The 12,573-nt window shown below is 38.0% G+C and overlaps 3 protein-coding genes across 4 annotated transcripts; all 3 read left to right on the top strand.

Annotated features, from left to right (window-relative positions):
* Positions 1 to 588: 588 nt before the first annotated feature.
* Positions 589 to 6,288, top strand: LOC306903765 (uncharacterized protein). Of its 2 annotated transcripts, none has more exons than XM_079473227.1 (18): positions 589 to 786; positions 1,156 to 1,199; positions 1,330 to 1,408; positions 2,421 to 2,557; positions 2,646 to 2,729; positions 2,811 to 2,879; positions 3,013 to 3,189; positions 3,294 to 3,455; positions 3,540 to 3,618; positions 3,709 to 3,799; positions 3,895 to 4,036; positions 4,122 to 4,226; positions 4,336 to 4,426; positions 4,645 to 4,792; positions 4,888 to 4,962; positions 5,068 to 5,170; positions 5,260 to 5,354; positions 5,490 to 6,288. In XM_079473227.1, exons 1-18 carry the CDS (start codon positions 759 to 761, stop codon positions 5,611 to 5,613), a joined length of 1,833 nt encoding a protein of 610 aa, XP_079329353.1. In that variant the 5' UTR covers positions 589 to 758; the 3' UTR covers positions 5,614 to 6,288. The 2 variants fall into 2 exon arrangements, with proteins under 2 accessions (XP_079329353.1, XP_079329354.1); XM_079473228.1 differs by having other exon boundaries at positions 3,133 to 3,189; positions 5,490 to 6,237.
* A 162-nt stretch (positions 6,289 to 6,450) lies between these two features.
* On the top strand, positions 6,451 to 9,512 carry neff2 (neuronal intermediate filament family member 2). The gene is made up of 3 exons (XM_079472538.1): positions 6,451 to 7,622; positions 8,173 to 8,297; positions 8,393 to 9,512. Exons 1-3 carry the CDS (start codon positions 6,651 to 6,653, stop codon positions 8,451 to 8,453), a joined length of 1,158 nt encoding a protein of 385 aa, XP_079328664.1. The 5' UTR covers positions 6,451 to 6,650; the 3' UTR covers positions 8,454 to 9,512.
* A 653-nt stretch (positions 9,513 to 10,165) lies between these two features.
* mrps26 (mitochondrial ribosomal protein S26) lies at positions 10,166 to 12,547 on the top strand. Its single transcript, XM_079472535.1, has 4 exons — positions 10,166 to 10,569; positions 10,828 to 10,974; positions 11,081 to 11,204; positions 11,461 to 12,547. Exons 1-4 carry the CDS (start codon positions 10,349 to 10,351, stop codon positions 11,590 to 11,592), a joined length of 624 nt encoding a protein of 207 aa, XP_079328661.1. The 5' UTR covers positions 10,166 to 10,348; the 3' UTR covers positions 11,593 to 12,547.
* The last annotated feature ends 26 nt before the right edge of the window (positions 12,548 to 12,573 follow it).

Genomic DNA, 12,573 nt, shown 5'->3' with positions numbered 1-12,573 from the left:
TAAATGAGAAGATTTCTGATAATTGAAAAGAGACAGTGGACTTACCCTGGACTTCTCTTCATAGATCTCCAGGAAATTGGAAGAAGGAAGTCAAATTGGTGGCTCAAGAAGGTGTAATTGTTCAAATAACATATTGTTTCATTTTAAAATATAAAAAATGTTTTACCCTAAAGTGTTTTTCAAGTGTAATATTTCTGAAAAGGCTAGGGACAGAAAAATGGACATTTCCGTAGAATGACCCATATATAAAAACAAGTATACAACAATATGCATGTATACTTTATGCCTGTCCTCCAATATCACATGTTACTTTTCAAACATCGCTTGCATAACCTACCAAGAACTGTTTAAAAGACTATTCCCAAACTTCTCCAAGGTTTTTTTTGATAAGCTCGTGTAAACACATTAATGTATCATGGTTGGTACGACACTTTATTTATATTTATATAACAAGGGACTCTCATGCTATATTAATATATAAAAAATCTTATTTTCGTTCTTATGCTATGTTCTTAAATTAAATTACAGTTTTATAAAAAGTTCATCCTAATTTTCCTCTTTTTTTAATCACGTGGTCAATGCGCTGCCAGCCAACAAGCGGCCGCGCATGCGCCTGAGCACGGTCCGGGGCGTGTGTGCAAAGGTGAAGTGGCGTCTTGTGAAAACTCGGCGATTGGAAGCAATGTTAAATAATTTAGAAACAACTTAATTTACTCATATATTTTATAACCATCTCGTCCACTAATATATTCGTTATAATGTCAAGGAAAATCCCATTTGGATACGGTAAGTATCGCATGCTTACTGATACTACAACATTAATCTCGTTTCGTGACGTCTTTTAAAACTTTACCAACTGAGCACATGTAGTTTCAAACTCAGGGCTACAGACTTGTTGTTTAACAATTTGTACTTTTTAAAAACCAACATTTTTACATTTGAGCTCTGAACTAATCGCCATTTTTAGGAATTCTTGTTGTTTTAATATAGATGTATATATCTTTGGTTTGTCCTTACGAACTTAACATGTATATTTAAGAGGGTACGTAGTACGACCACGTGCTCTGTTGTTAAACCACACTGTCCTTTTTTTCGTTTGCTCGTGTAATGCCTGTTGAAACTTTTAAAAACACCTTTCTCTGTTTACTCTCATAGAATACTTCCGCATGCGTGATGATGTGTGTCTGATGCGCACTCACGTAAGTTTGCTTTTGTCCATGAGTCATTATATTCTTCTCATCCGCCATTACAAGATATGTTTTTTCATCTTTGGTGCTTAGTTATAAGTTATAACCCATCTATTGTGTGACCGGTATGTTCTGTTTTTAGGAGGCTATGGTCGATTTTATCACCAATAGACCTCAACGCCCCAGCATCTTGGATGCTCTAAGTCTAGGTTATGAATTTGGTAAGACATGTCCTTCACTTCCTCACACATGCACTGCTCCTATATTTTTACTTATGCGCTTTAAAGATTACATTACTTTCAACTTTACAATACAAATAAACACTACAAGATGTAGATTTGCATTTGACATTCAAAATCATTATACAGCTCCAAATCCTGCTTTTTCTAGTGGTTCATAGTTAAAGGGATAGATAATTGACTTACCCCTCGGGATGTTTCAAACCTGTATAAATGCCTTTGTTATGCTGAACACAAAGAGATTTGTAAGAATGTCAGTAACCAAACAGATCTCGTCCTCCATTTACTACCATAGCGAATATAAATGTTATAGCAGAAATTTGGGGATGAGATCTGTCTGATAACTGACATACTTTCAGATATCTTCCTTTGTGTTTAGCAGAACTAAGACATTTATACCGGTCGGGAACAACCTAAGGGTGAATAAATGATAACTGGGTTGTCCTCATTTTCAAACATTGGCTGACTCTGAAATCGCATACTCTCATACTATAAAGTAGGCAAAAAGCAGTAGGCGAAGGAATAGTATGTCCAAAACCTCGGTCTTAAGACATTAGGCAAGAAATACCCGACTGGCAAACGAGATTTTGAAGTGTGTATACTAATGTTGTGTCTGTATACACCTACTTACCTACTATGTAGTAAGAGAAAACACTATAGTATGTCCGAATCCTCAGTATTCACAAAATAGTAGGTGAGAAATTCCCGGATGGCGTACTGGTGAAGCACTCAGCCATGGATATTGAGATGCTTCTATATCCCATGAGCCCACGGGACAGAATACCACACACAGCCCGCAAAACAGTCTCAGCTGACTTTCATGTACAATTAAACATGTTGTTAATTATTGTAAAGCTAATGTAATATTACTCAAATGGTTCGCACAAATGTCCCCATTGTAATTTTAATGGTAAAATAAGATCTTTCTCTATACTCGTATAGTACTTTGGTTCATTAAACTCCATTTAATAAACATAAGGATTTTTGTTTCTAGCGCCATTTGAGCCATCATCGGATGATGATGATTATGATGATCAATATGGAATCCCTGGAAACAATCGTTACTGTGGCTTTTCCCCCAACTTCCTTGAACAAGGCCTGCCAAAACCATATAGACGCATAACTCCTGAGGTTTGCTTTAACACTTGTTGTACACTCAGTCCATCTGTGGACTCCTTGTGGTATTACTTGATAACCCTATTTTGTGCATTTGTCTTAGGAAGCAGCAAAAACCGCTAAAGAACTTGTGGATGAGGAAGAGAAGCTTAAAAGAAAAGCAGAGAAGAAAAAACTTAAAAAAATGGTGAGGGCATGCACAAAAATATCTTGATTTGTTTTGGATAAGCTTATATGTTTTAAGTAATATATTTCTGAAATATTGCAGAGACAGAGGGAAAGACGGCGTCTGGAAAAATTAGAGAAGGAAAATGAAGATAAAGGGAAAAATAAACAGGTTAGATATGTTTTTGTATCCAGAGCAAATACTGACCAAAATGAGTCTGTTGATATGCATGAATACACAGACTTCATTTTATCTGTATCTGCAGACTGTAGTCTAAATATATTTTGTTTGTTTCTTGTTTAAGGTACAGGTTGACACTGGATCAGAACAAACTAAACTTGCAGATAAAGACAAAAATATAAGTAAAAACAATAAATATTCATCCGTACCTCCTGACCCTCACCATACCACAACACCTATGCAGAGCAGTGGTGATGAAGGTGATGACGATGATGAGGAAAAGTCAACGGTTGATCCAGAGGTTGTCTTGTTGTTAAATCTTTAGACTCGTTACTCAATGATCCTTGTTTACAAGTGTTTGCTTATACAATGCAAATGTTGATGATGCTGTTTTGTCTGTTTTAGGAGCTTGACATGAGTAGCTGCTTTGTATCAAATGCAGCAGCCATCGCAAAGCGTAAACTGGAACAAAAACCTAAACCTGAAAAGAGAGCTGGTCCACCAAACTCCAACAAACAGCATGGGTCAGACCAGAAAAGTGAAAGAACTATGAACCCACAAAACCAGGTTGGAACCGAGATCGTATGGCAACTTTACATTTTTCTTGACTTGTTTTACATCAGTTTATAATTGCATTCTGTAATCTGGCAGACTGATAACAAAAAGGAGGCGGAGTCTGATGATACACCAGATGCAAATGATTTCATTACAAAAAGCGTGGAGTTCGCAGGTTTGATATTGGTTGCTGGAGGTTTTGTATAGTAATGTTTTAACAGGCTGTTTAGTTGATGCATTTATGTTCATAATTCCTCTTTTATAGTTATTGGTAACCAGTATGCTGCTTCTGGAAACTTGCAGATGGCTGTGAAATATTTTACAGATGCTATAAAATACAACCCTAAAGAGTATAAGTAAGGGTGTTTTTCAGCTATTTCAGTTACAGACACGCTTTTTGAAGTGATAAATCAGGCAGAGCGAGTATGTAAATGTTACATTTGTGCCATAGGCTGTTTGGGAATCGCTCTTTCTGCTATGAAAAGTTGCTGCAGTATGAGAAAGCTTTAACAGATGCTGAAATTGCTCTTTCGATGAATCCCAAATGGATTAAAGGACTTTACAGAAAAGGCAAAGCACTAGTTGGCTTAAAGGTATCATTATCATATTATTGTCTGCCAGTGTATTTAAACTAAATATTTCATGTTAATACACAATCATGTTTTTTTAATCTGTCAGAGATATTATGATGCCAGACTTACATATAGTGATATATTAAAACTGGACCACTCGTGTAAGGATGCAGCTGAGGAGCTGATGACGGTGCAGATCATGCAGCTTATGGTGAGTGGATGTAATTACTAATAGTGTATCACCTTCTGTATTTATTTGGTTAGCGGCTGTTTGTCAGTTTTATGTTGTCCATCAATGGTAAAATTATGTTTTTCATCAGGAAATGGGATTCACTAAAGAGCAGAGTTCCAATGCCCTTCTTATGAATGGAACCGTGGAAAAGGCCTTAGAAAATATTTCTGGTGTATCTGGTGTGATATTTTTTTTCATAATTATTTTGGTTCTTGATTTTAAATGTGCTACTGTATTTTAATGGGCGTTCATCAGCTTCATGTGAAATAATTTTAAGTTTAGCAAATTTGTGCATGATTAATACGTTTATTTAGTTCAATGAGTAAATGGGACAGTTGTATCAGTAAATGACAGTAAATCATTTAGATTCTTGATAATTGTTGTATTTTCTGTCCAGGTGTCATTCCTGGCCCTTTGCCTAGAGAAAGTGAATTTATGACAGTACAGAGGAACCCACGACCTCAAGCTAAAGTCCCACTTAGACCTTTTCCCCAAAATCAGCCTAGACTCTGTTCACCTGTCCCTGTCGCACCTAATCATCCACCGTAAGACACACCAGCACACATGCAGGCATTTATGATATATGATCTTACCATAAAACTCTATGAATTCTGAGATGGGACTTTTATTTTTTAAACAGAGAACTGTTCCCTGTCTGGGTCGGTGATCTTGTGCCTTCTCTGACAGGAGAAAAGCTTTTTGAGTTATTTAGATCGTAAGTGAACTCCTTGGTTTTTCACATTGTAAACATCTTAACCTAATAAATTCCCCAAAGGTGCAGTAGAGTTCATATAAGCGTTTATTTGATATGTTTTAACAGTGCCGGGCCAGTCCATAGTGTGCGTGTGTTGCCTGCCAGACGCTGTGCATTTGTTAACTATATCAGAAAGGAGGATTGTGAGAAAGCCATCAAGAATTTACATGTAAGTGTGTGCTTTTTTTGTGTGTAAATTTGAAGGTTCGTTGTGTAAATGAAAATAATTTACACCTATTAATTTTCTGGGGATAACAGGGTTATCCAATTGATGGGACAATTCTAGCGGTGCGTTATCCAGATAGGATTCATACACGTCTTGGAGTGTCTAGAGATGCATCTACAGAGTCCTGGTTAGTAAACTATAATTGTGTGAATAGCTTAAACTTGAACGTAGCAGTGAAAAGCTATACAGCAACTTTATAATGATGATGTAGTGTAATTATGTTGTTAGTAATTTAAGATTTTTTAATCTTCTTTCATGTCAGCAAACAATCTGATGAATGTTTTTTTTGGAGGACAACTGGCTGCATTAAGAATGAACGCTGCACCTATCGGCATATACCAGAAAACAAGGGCATTGATCAACATAAAGGAAGATCACATCAATAGAGGGATTTGTCAAAGTAAAAAAAAAATTGAAAATATTTAGAACCAAGTGCGATGGAGATTGTTTTTTTTTTTTAGACTTATAATCAGTTCAAAAACCAGGAAAGACATTTTTGAGTTTTCTAAACAGTTTGGTAAATCAGTTTGAATGATGTGATTATTGTCCCCTAGAGTCCTATACATTCCCTTAAACTGAAGTGTAGGTTTTAATTATTTTGCAAGTCTCACCTGAAGCTTTATGCTTCATTTAAGGCTGTCAATTTTAGTTAATAGTTATTGAAGAATCACTGCCCATCTTTTATTATTGATAATGGAAAGAAATTTCTAAGCACTGTGGTGGTTGCATTATTGAGTCTTCTCTGAGGGATATAACTAAAAGTATTGTTACACTCTGAGAGGTATTATTTAGGCCTTTAAAAGGAATTGCAATGTGTATATGAAGGTGTAAACATATGATTGGTCGAAACAATGGGTTCCAGACAAGGCATTTAATGATGCATTTGTGATTAATGTAATCTGCCATGGACAATGTTGTACTATCATACTAAGTGGACATTTGCATTGTTGTAAGCGATATCAATACAAAATGACCAGCACATTTGTTTATTAAACTGTTTTAAAAACTTTTCTTGTTCAACGTTGCATTTAATTCATGATAAATCCATGGTGACTATTTTCTAGTATCAATTGAAACCTAGTAATCTGACAACATGCAGAGAGTCACCTAAGTATAAATATATTAAACAGAGGAATTTCCTCCTCTGATATGCACCTCCCACCAAGAGAGAAACGCAAAACCAATCGTCAGCACCATGAGACTGTCAAGTACATTCATTGGCTGAGAACGCAGAGGCTCTCTGTGTGTGTGTGTGTGTGTGTGTGTGTGTGTCCTGTATTAAAGCAGGCTGCTCTGCAGCATTTCTGAACTGGTGCAGTGCCGGTTCATCTCCACTAATGGTGTGCAGAACAAGGGGGACTTAAAGAGAACAACTTAAATCAACATTAACATAATTTAAAACCTAAACAAAAAATCCTGCATCATGAGCTTCGAACCTTTCATCTCTTCCACACTCTCCCGACGATGGGATGACTCCCCCACCACCTACCGCCTCTCCAGGGGGCCCCACTCTTCCTCCAGGTTGTCGGGTCATTCGCAGCCGCTTCAGCACTGGGAGAAGACTGACCTCAATCAAGTCAGTGTAGTAAATGCAGAGCTGCTGGAGCTTCGAGGTCAAGAAAGAGAGCAGCTGGTAGGTCTGAACAACCGCTTCGCATCGTACATCGAGAAGGTGCGACATCTCGAGCACCAAAACCGGGCACTGCTTCTGCAGCTTGAGTCCCTGCGGCGCAAGCAAAGTCAACCGTCCCGAGTGCAGCAGCTTTACATCCAAGAGGTGCGGGGCCTCAGGGAGCAGCTGCACCAAGAGGTACAGAATAAAGCGTGCATGGAAGTGCAGAGGGAGCAGCTACAGGAGACGCATGCACAGCTGCACCGGCGCTGGGAGGAAGAGGCGCAGCGGCGTAGTCAGGCAGAGGAGGACCTGCAGGGGTTGAAGGAGGAAGCGGGGAGGATGGTGCTGGACAGCTGTGATGCAGAGGCCAGCGTGGTCTCCCTGGCGCAGGAGCTAATGTTCCTGAAACAGGTGTTTGCAGAGGAACTGGAGGGCTTGAGGGTCCAGCTACAGGTCGCCAGCCTCAGCGTGGAGCTGGACACCAGTAGACCAGACCTGTCGGCTGCCCTGAAAGAGATCCGAACACAGTATGAAAACATGGCCGGACACAACATGCAGGCGGCCGAGGCCTGGTACAGTGGAAAGATGGCCAGCGTGGTGGAGCTGACAGATAAGCAGGAGGAGGCGGTGCGCTTGGTGCGTGAGGAGACAGCTGAGTACAGACGGCTGCTGCAGTCTCGCTCAGCTGAGGTCGAAGCACTGAGGAACGCCATCGACTCGCTGAACGCACAACTGGTTGAACTAGAGGAGACGCAGGTCACTGAAGTTACCAAGTACCAGGTATAGTTCACATCACCACTGTCCATCACCAGCATTGGTTACAAAGATAATTACACTGTTACCATAGAAACTGAGCATCACATACAACCGATCAATGTCTTTCCAAGGAAAAATGTATGCTCATGCCAATTTACAATGATATTTAAGCGTTATAAACAAAGAAGTACAAAATAATGCCAAAGCAATACTTTGTACTGTAAAATGCATGCAGGTTTCAACCAAATCGATTTGTGTTGGTAACTAAGTTTGCTTATAAAATACTGCTGGCCTGTCTAAATCTTGCTTTTATCATTCCAAAGTAAAAGTGACAACAAAAATGCAGTGACCAATGAATTTTACACAATCTGTAAAATGGCACTAAAGACAGAGGGAGTCAACATCAATGACGAGTGATGACTGCTTGGTTTTATTGGACACAATGAGTACCTACCATTGGAACTGATTCTGAATGTCTAGAAAAAAATCTGCTCAATATCCTGTTTAGTTCTATACATTTCTTGTATACATGCAGTGTATTCGATTCTTTCTGATTGTTTTTGTGAACTTGTAGGGGAAGATAAGTGATATGGAGGGGGATATTTCTGATGCCAAAGAGGAAATGTCACGCTATTTAAGGGAGTATCAAGATCTGCTTAATGTGAAGATGGCTTTGGATGTTGAGATTGCTGCATACAGGTAATTTGTCTAAATTGTTTATTTTTAAATCACTGAATCCTGTTTAAAAGTTGCATATATATATTTTGTATTTACATCTACTTTGGTCTAAACAGGAAACTCCTGGAGGGAGAAGAACTTCGATTTACATATTCCACCATCCCAGCCCTTGCTTAAAACCCGAGAAACCCCCTGATCTCTAACATCCCACATTCATTACATTCCGACAGCGAACGCAGAGCCTAATCCTCCCATTTATGATCATTAGATCTACAATCCTAAAGTGCTTAATGTTCACTCATCTCATATAAATCTGTCTTTCTAACATCACCCTACTAAGCCTAAATCACCACAGCACCAAACTCTTAGTGCCAAATCAACAGCCCTTTACATTCTCACTCAACCCTCATTCTTTAAGTCTCTAAAAGTTCCCAATCCTAACCATGAAATCGCTTTAAAGATAAACGCGCCCTTGTGTCACACAAGAGGTCCACTGGAAGAGGTCCCCCTTCTTCTATACACTTTAGAGTTCAAACATGGAGACATTACTGAAGGGAGCACTCACTCAGCCAGAGCTCAGTGTCATGTCACCATATTCTCATGGTTCAGTATATTGTACTGCGAATAGTTTCATGCCAAATTGTTTATGTCTGAACTCCGTCACCCATTAAAAGTATCCATAATTAATTGGAGATCCCCTTTGTGCAGACTTTTAACCAATTGTTTGTGGAGGTGGATTGTTAAATCTAATCTGCTTTGGGTGCTCGGCAGTAAATTTCTAAACGGGGCTTAAGGCCAAGAATCAGCCAACATGATACTGTCCATCTGACCATCTGTAGTTCTTCAACTTGTCAGCAAAAAGTGCAGCAGTTGTTTGTTTATGTTTTTTTGATTTCCACTTAATCTGCTGTTGTCCGTTTCTGGTTATCATATTGTATGTTTTATTGAAGGATGTATTATTTTGCCATAGTCTTACACTGTGTTCTGTGTGATAAAAGCATGAATGTAATTGTGAAGTAGAACAACAAGCTCCACAAGTAGTGTTTATGGTTATTTGTGGTAAAAATATAATGTTCTCATTTAAATCTGTTGCATTGTCTATGTTTTAGTGTCATAGAATCATGAGTCATTCGGCAAGTGAACAAGAAACCGAGTCTGTCACTGCAGTCTCTGAACTTATTGGTGCTGTGTGCACCTAAATAAATGCTAAATAAATAAAATACAACTATAACTCTCATTCAGCATCTCTGTGTTTTTCATCCCTTTTTTATAAGAAAATTTTAGTCTAAAATTGCAATAAAATTTGGAATCAAGTCTGACACACTTTTAGGTATCAGAAAAAAATCATGGTTGCAACTTGTATGGTAGTATAAGTGTAGGCTAGTAATGGTTTTGTTCACAGTCCAACAATGTTTAAAGACCCACTCAAGTGCCTTGAAATCTGCAGCTTTGTCCGATCCTTTATGTAACTAATTTTCTCTAAAATAGGAAATATTTCATATTTAATAGTTCCTGCTCTTTTAAAATAACCAGCAGGGTTTCGATTCTCTAGATTCTAGACAGCTTGTGGTTGGTCAGAAAATTACTAAGCTAGAGTGAGTGATGCAATTGAAAGCATAAAAAAACCAAACGACCATTTTATCGTTTTGTATCACACTACTTTAATTGTATCCTTAAGGTGAACATAATAACAATAGGCCTAAGCAAAAAAACTATAAACCCTGTTTACTGTTTAAAACCCATAGTTAGTGGTTACCATGGTTTAACTGTAGTAAACATGTTTTTTAATTTGCAATAAAGTTATGGTTCATTTCCGTGAGAAACGACTATTTCTGAATGTTCATATCTGCTCTTCTGAGTATATCCGCAGTTACACTTCATCACCGCGCGTGGCAGTAGAGAGCATTCAATGCGTTCAATTCATCCCACGAGTAAAAGTAACATCTTCCGAGGTTAAAGTTCAAGAGCATGGCGAGTTAATGCTCCGTTTTAAATAGTCATACTTTTTCTGTTACTTCTATTAAAATAGTGTCAGGTTAGTCGTTAACGTATTATTAAACTCAGGCTGCATCATGCTGCGGGCTATTTCAAGGAGTCACACTCCAGTCATCCGTCTTCTCGCTCCTCAAAGCGAAGTTCTGGTTCAAACAGTTCGAGGTAGAAAATCTCGCACGGACCCGAAAGCAAAGTCAAAAATCGGACGGATCAAGACCCCTCCTGCCGTGGACCCAGTGGAAATGGTTGTGCTGAAGGAGCGTTTCACGGAGTACAATCTGATCATGAGAGCCCTGCGGTAAGCGTGCATGACATCACAACATTTCTCGATTTATTACAATCAGTCACCAGTGTTATTTTGGCATTGGCTGTATGCATTGACATCTATGCTTGGTGATATAAGTATAAAAGACGATCACAGGTCGTTGTTTCGAGTACATGCATGTTTTTTTGATCAAGGTCATGGCAGCTGTGTTTATTAATGCATACTTATACAAAGTCAATGCAGTCAAAATGTGCCATACATTTACATATTAGCGCGTGTGTTTCTATATAGATTGGAGTTCAAAGAGGAGATGTTGAGGAAGAGATATGAAGAAGAGGTTGGGTCTTTAGCAGAAGAGAGAGCCAAACAGGAGGCTGAAGAGCATCGCTCACTCATTGCCTGGAATGATGCTGAAAACCTTAGACTGAGAAAAATGCGGTAAGTTATTAGATCTGCTATGAAGTGTGAATGTGAGAATACACTTTACTGTCGTCTGATGTCCGAATTTAATGTGAATGTGCACCTTTTGTTTTGTTTTTTTAAGAGAGGAGCGAACACAGAGGGAGACTGAGGCTAAAGAACACAGACAGAGAGAAGAAGCTGTCTTACGTCAACAAGAGTTGGATAACTACATTAAAGAGAAAGAGAGAGAAATTTTACAACTACAGGTGATTTTTTTTGTTTGCACTTGTACTAATGCAATGACAGCATGCAACAAAATGCCTGGTTTCAGTTAAGGGAAATGCTGCTGGTTCCAGTTATTTGTTTATTTGGAAACATTTATGCACATTTGGGATATATATGTGTATATTATATTTTTTAGGACAATGTTTAGTATTTTGTTTAATTTAAACATTTTCAGTTTTTTGGAGTTATGTTTTTTTCTATTTGACCCTGATTTCATCTTAATGTATTTTATTTCAGGAAGAGGCAAAGAACTTCATCACACTGGACAATCTAGATCAGCGGATCGAAGAGGCTCTAGACAACCCGAAAAACTACAATTTTGCTATTGATAAAGAAGGACGTATTGTCAAACGAACTACTTTTCAGTGATAGAAACAAAATCCTTATGTACATAAAATGAATACTGTAATGGTTAAAAATGTTTGTGGTGAAATAAGTAAAAATACGTTTTTGTTTTCATAAATTGGAGAGTGCATTGTGTTTAATCCTGTGCAGGTATTATAAAAAAATCTGTACTTGTACATTTTAAAGAAAGCTAATATATTCAATTTCTTAGAATAATGTTAACCAAGTTTGTTAACAACTCCTTGAATTGCCCTATGAAGGGTGTTTAAAAATAAGTTGTTGAAAATCCACGTTAAATACAAAATGGTTAAATTCGTGTTTGGCAGAGCTAATCATCACTGTACTTCTGAAAGATGTCAATGTTGATGAGAGCAACATGTACCAAGTTTGGGGACTATCGGTAAAACTAACACCACCACTTCAATCTAAATGAGTTACCGCAGAGCCCCTGTAATGCCAACGTCTCAGCTTTGCCCATGACGGCTGTCAGCTACGATAATAGCGTAATAAGAGCAAGGGTTTATTAAATATATCACAAATCCTTTCCCAATTATATATCATTCATGTCTTTACAGCAGAGGTGTCTTCTCCTCCGAGAGAGAGTTACCACAGTTAAACACCTGAACAAGGTTCAGGCTACAAACGTCCAGGCAGGTAAAATCGGGTGAACTCATCAGGACTAGGTTTAGACACCCTTGCAGTGTTTGGGTCACTGCATAAAAACAATCTACCAAGGGACGTTTTTTTTCGGACAGTGTTTAAGCCTAGTCCCAGAATGATTTTATGTAAACAAAAAAAAATATGATTTTTTAAAATTGACGTAAAGATCAATCCATGTTCAGGAAACTGCCCCTAAATGTCATACATGTTCATGTTTGCACAAAACAAATCACTAATTCTTGTTAATATTCCTTATGGGGGAGAGGGGTAATATTTGTCTTTTGTTATAATAAAAATATAATTGTTTTGTTATTATATTTAATTTATGTAATATGTTTTCTTTAA

The sequence above is a fragment of the Barbatula barbatula genome (genome assembly GCF_947034865.1).
Source record: "Barbatula barbatula genome assembly, chromosome: 14".
Classification (NCBI taxonomy): Eukaryota; Metazoa; Chordata; class Actinopteri; order Cypriniformes; family Nemacheilidae; genus Barbatula; species Barbatula barbatula.
This window is presented reverse-complemented; position numbering and strand designations above follow the sequence as displayed.

What these genes read in the sequence shown, in the direction of transcription:
- neff2 (XM_079472538.1), top strand. Translation starts at nt 6,651, where the DNA reads ATGAGCTTCGAACCTTTCATCTCTTCCACACTCTCCCGACGATGGGAT. An exon ending in CTGAAGTTACCAAGTACCAG is followed by an intron (nt 7,623 to 8,172) that starts GTATAGTTCACA and finishes GTGAACTTGTAG; the next exon opens with GGGAAGATAAGTGATATGGA. An exon ending in GTTGAGATTGCTGCATACAG is followed by an intron (nt 8,298 to 8,392) that starts GTAATTTGTCTA and finishes TGGTCTAAACAG; the next exon opens with GAAACTCCTGGAGGGAGAAG.
- mrps26 (XM_079472535.1), top strand. Translation starts at nt 10,349, where the DNA reads ATGCTGCGGGCTATTTCAAGGAGTCACACTCCAGTCATCCGTCTTCTC. An exon ending in CTTAGACTGAGAAAAATGCG is followed by an intron (nt 10,975 to 11,080) that starts GTAAGTTATTAG and finishes TGTTTTTTTAAG; the next exon opens with AGAGGAGCGAACACAGAGGG. An exon ending in GAGAAATTTTACAACTACAG is followed by an intron (nt 11,205 to 11,460) that starts GTGATTTTTTTT and finishes ATTTTATTTCAG; the next exon opens with GAAGAGGCAAAGAACTTCAT.
- LOC306903765 (XM_079473227.1), top strand. Translation starts at nt 759, where the DNA reads ATGTCAAGGAAAATCCCATTTGGATACG. An exon ending in AAGCACTAGTTGGCTTAAAG is followed by an intron (nt 4,037 to 4,121) that starts GTATCATTATCA and finishes TTAATCTGTCAG; the next exon opens with AGATATTATGATGCCAGACT. An exon ending in TGCAGATCATGCAGCTTATG is followed by an intron (nt 4,227 to 4,335) that starts GTGAGTGGATGT and finishes GTTTTTCATCAG; the next exon opens with GAAATGGGATTCACTAAAGA.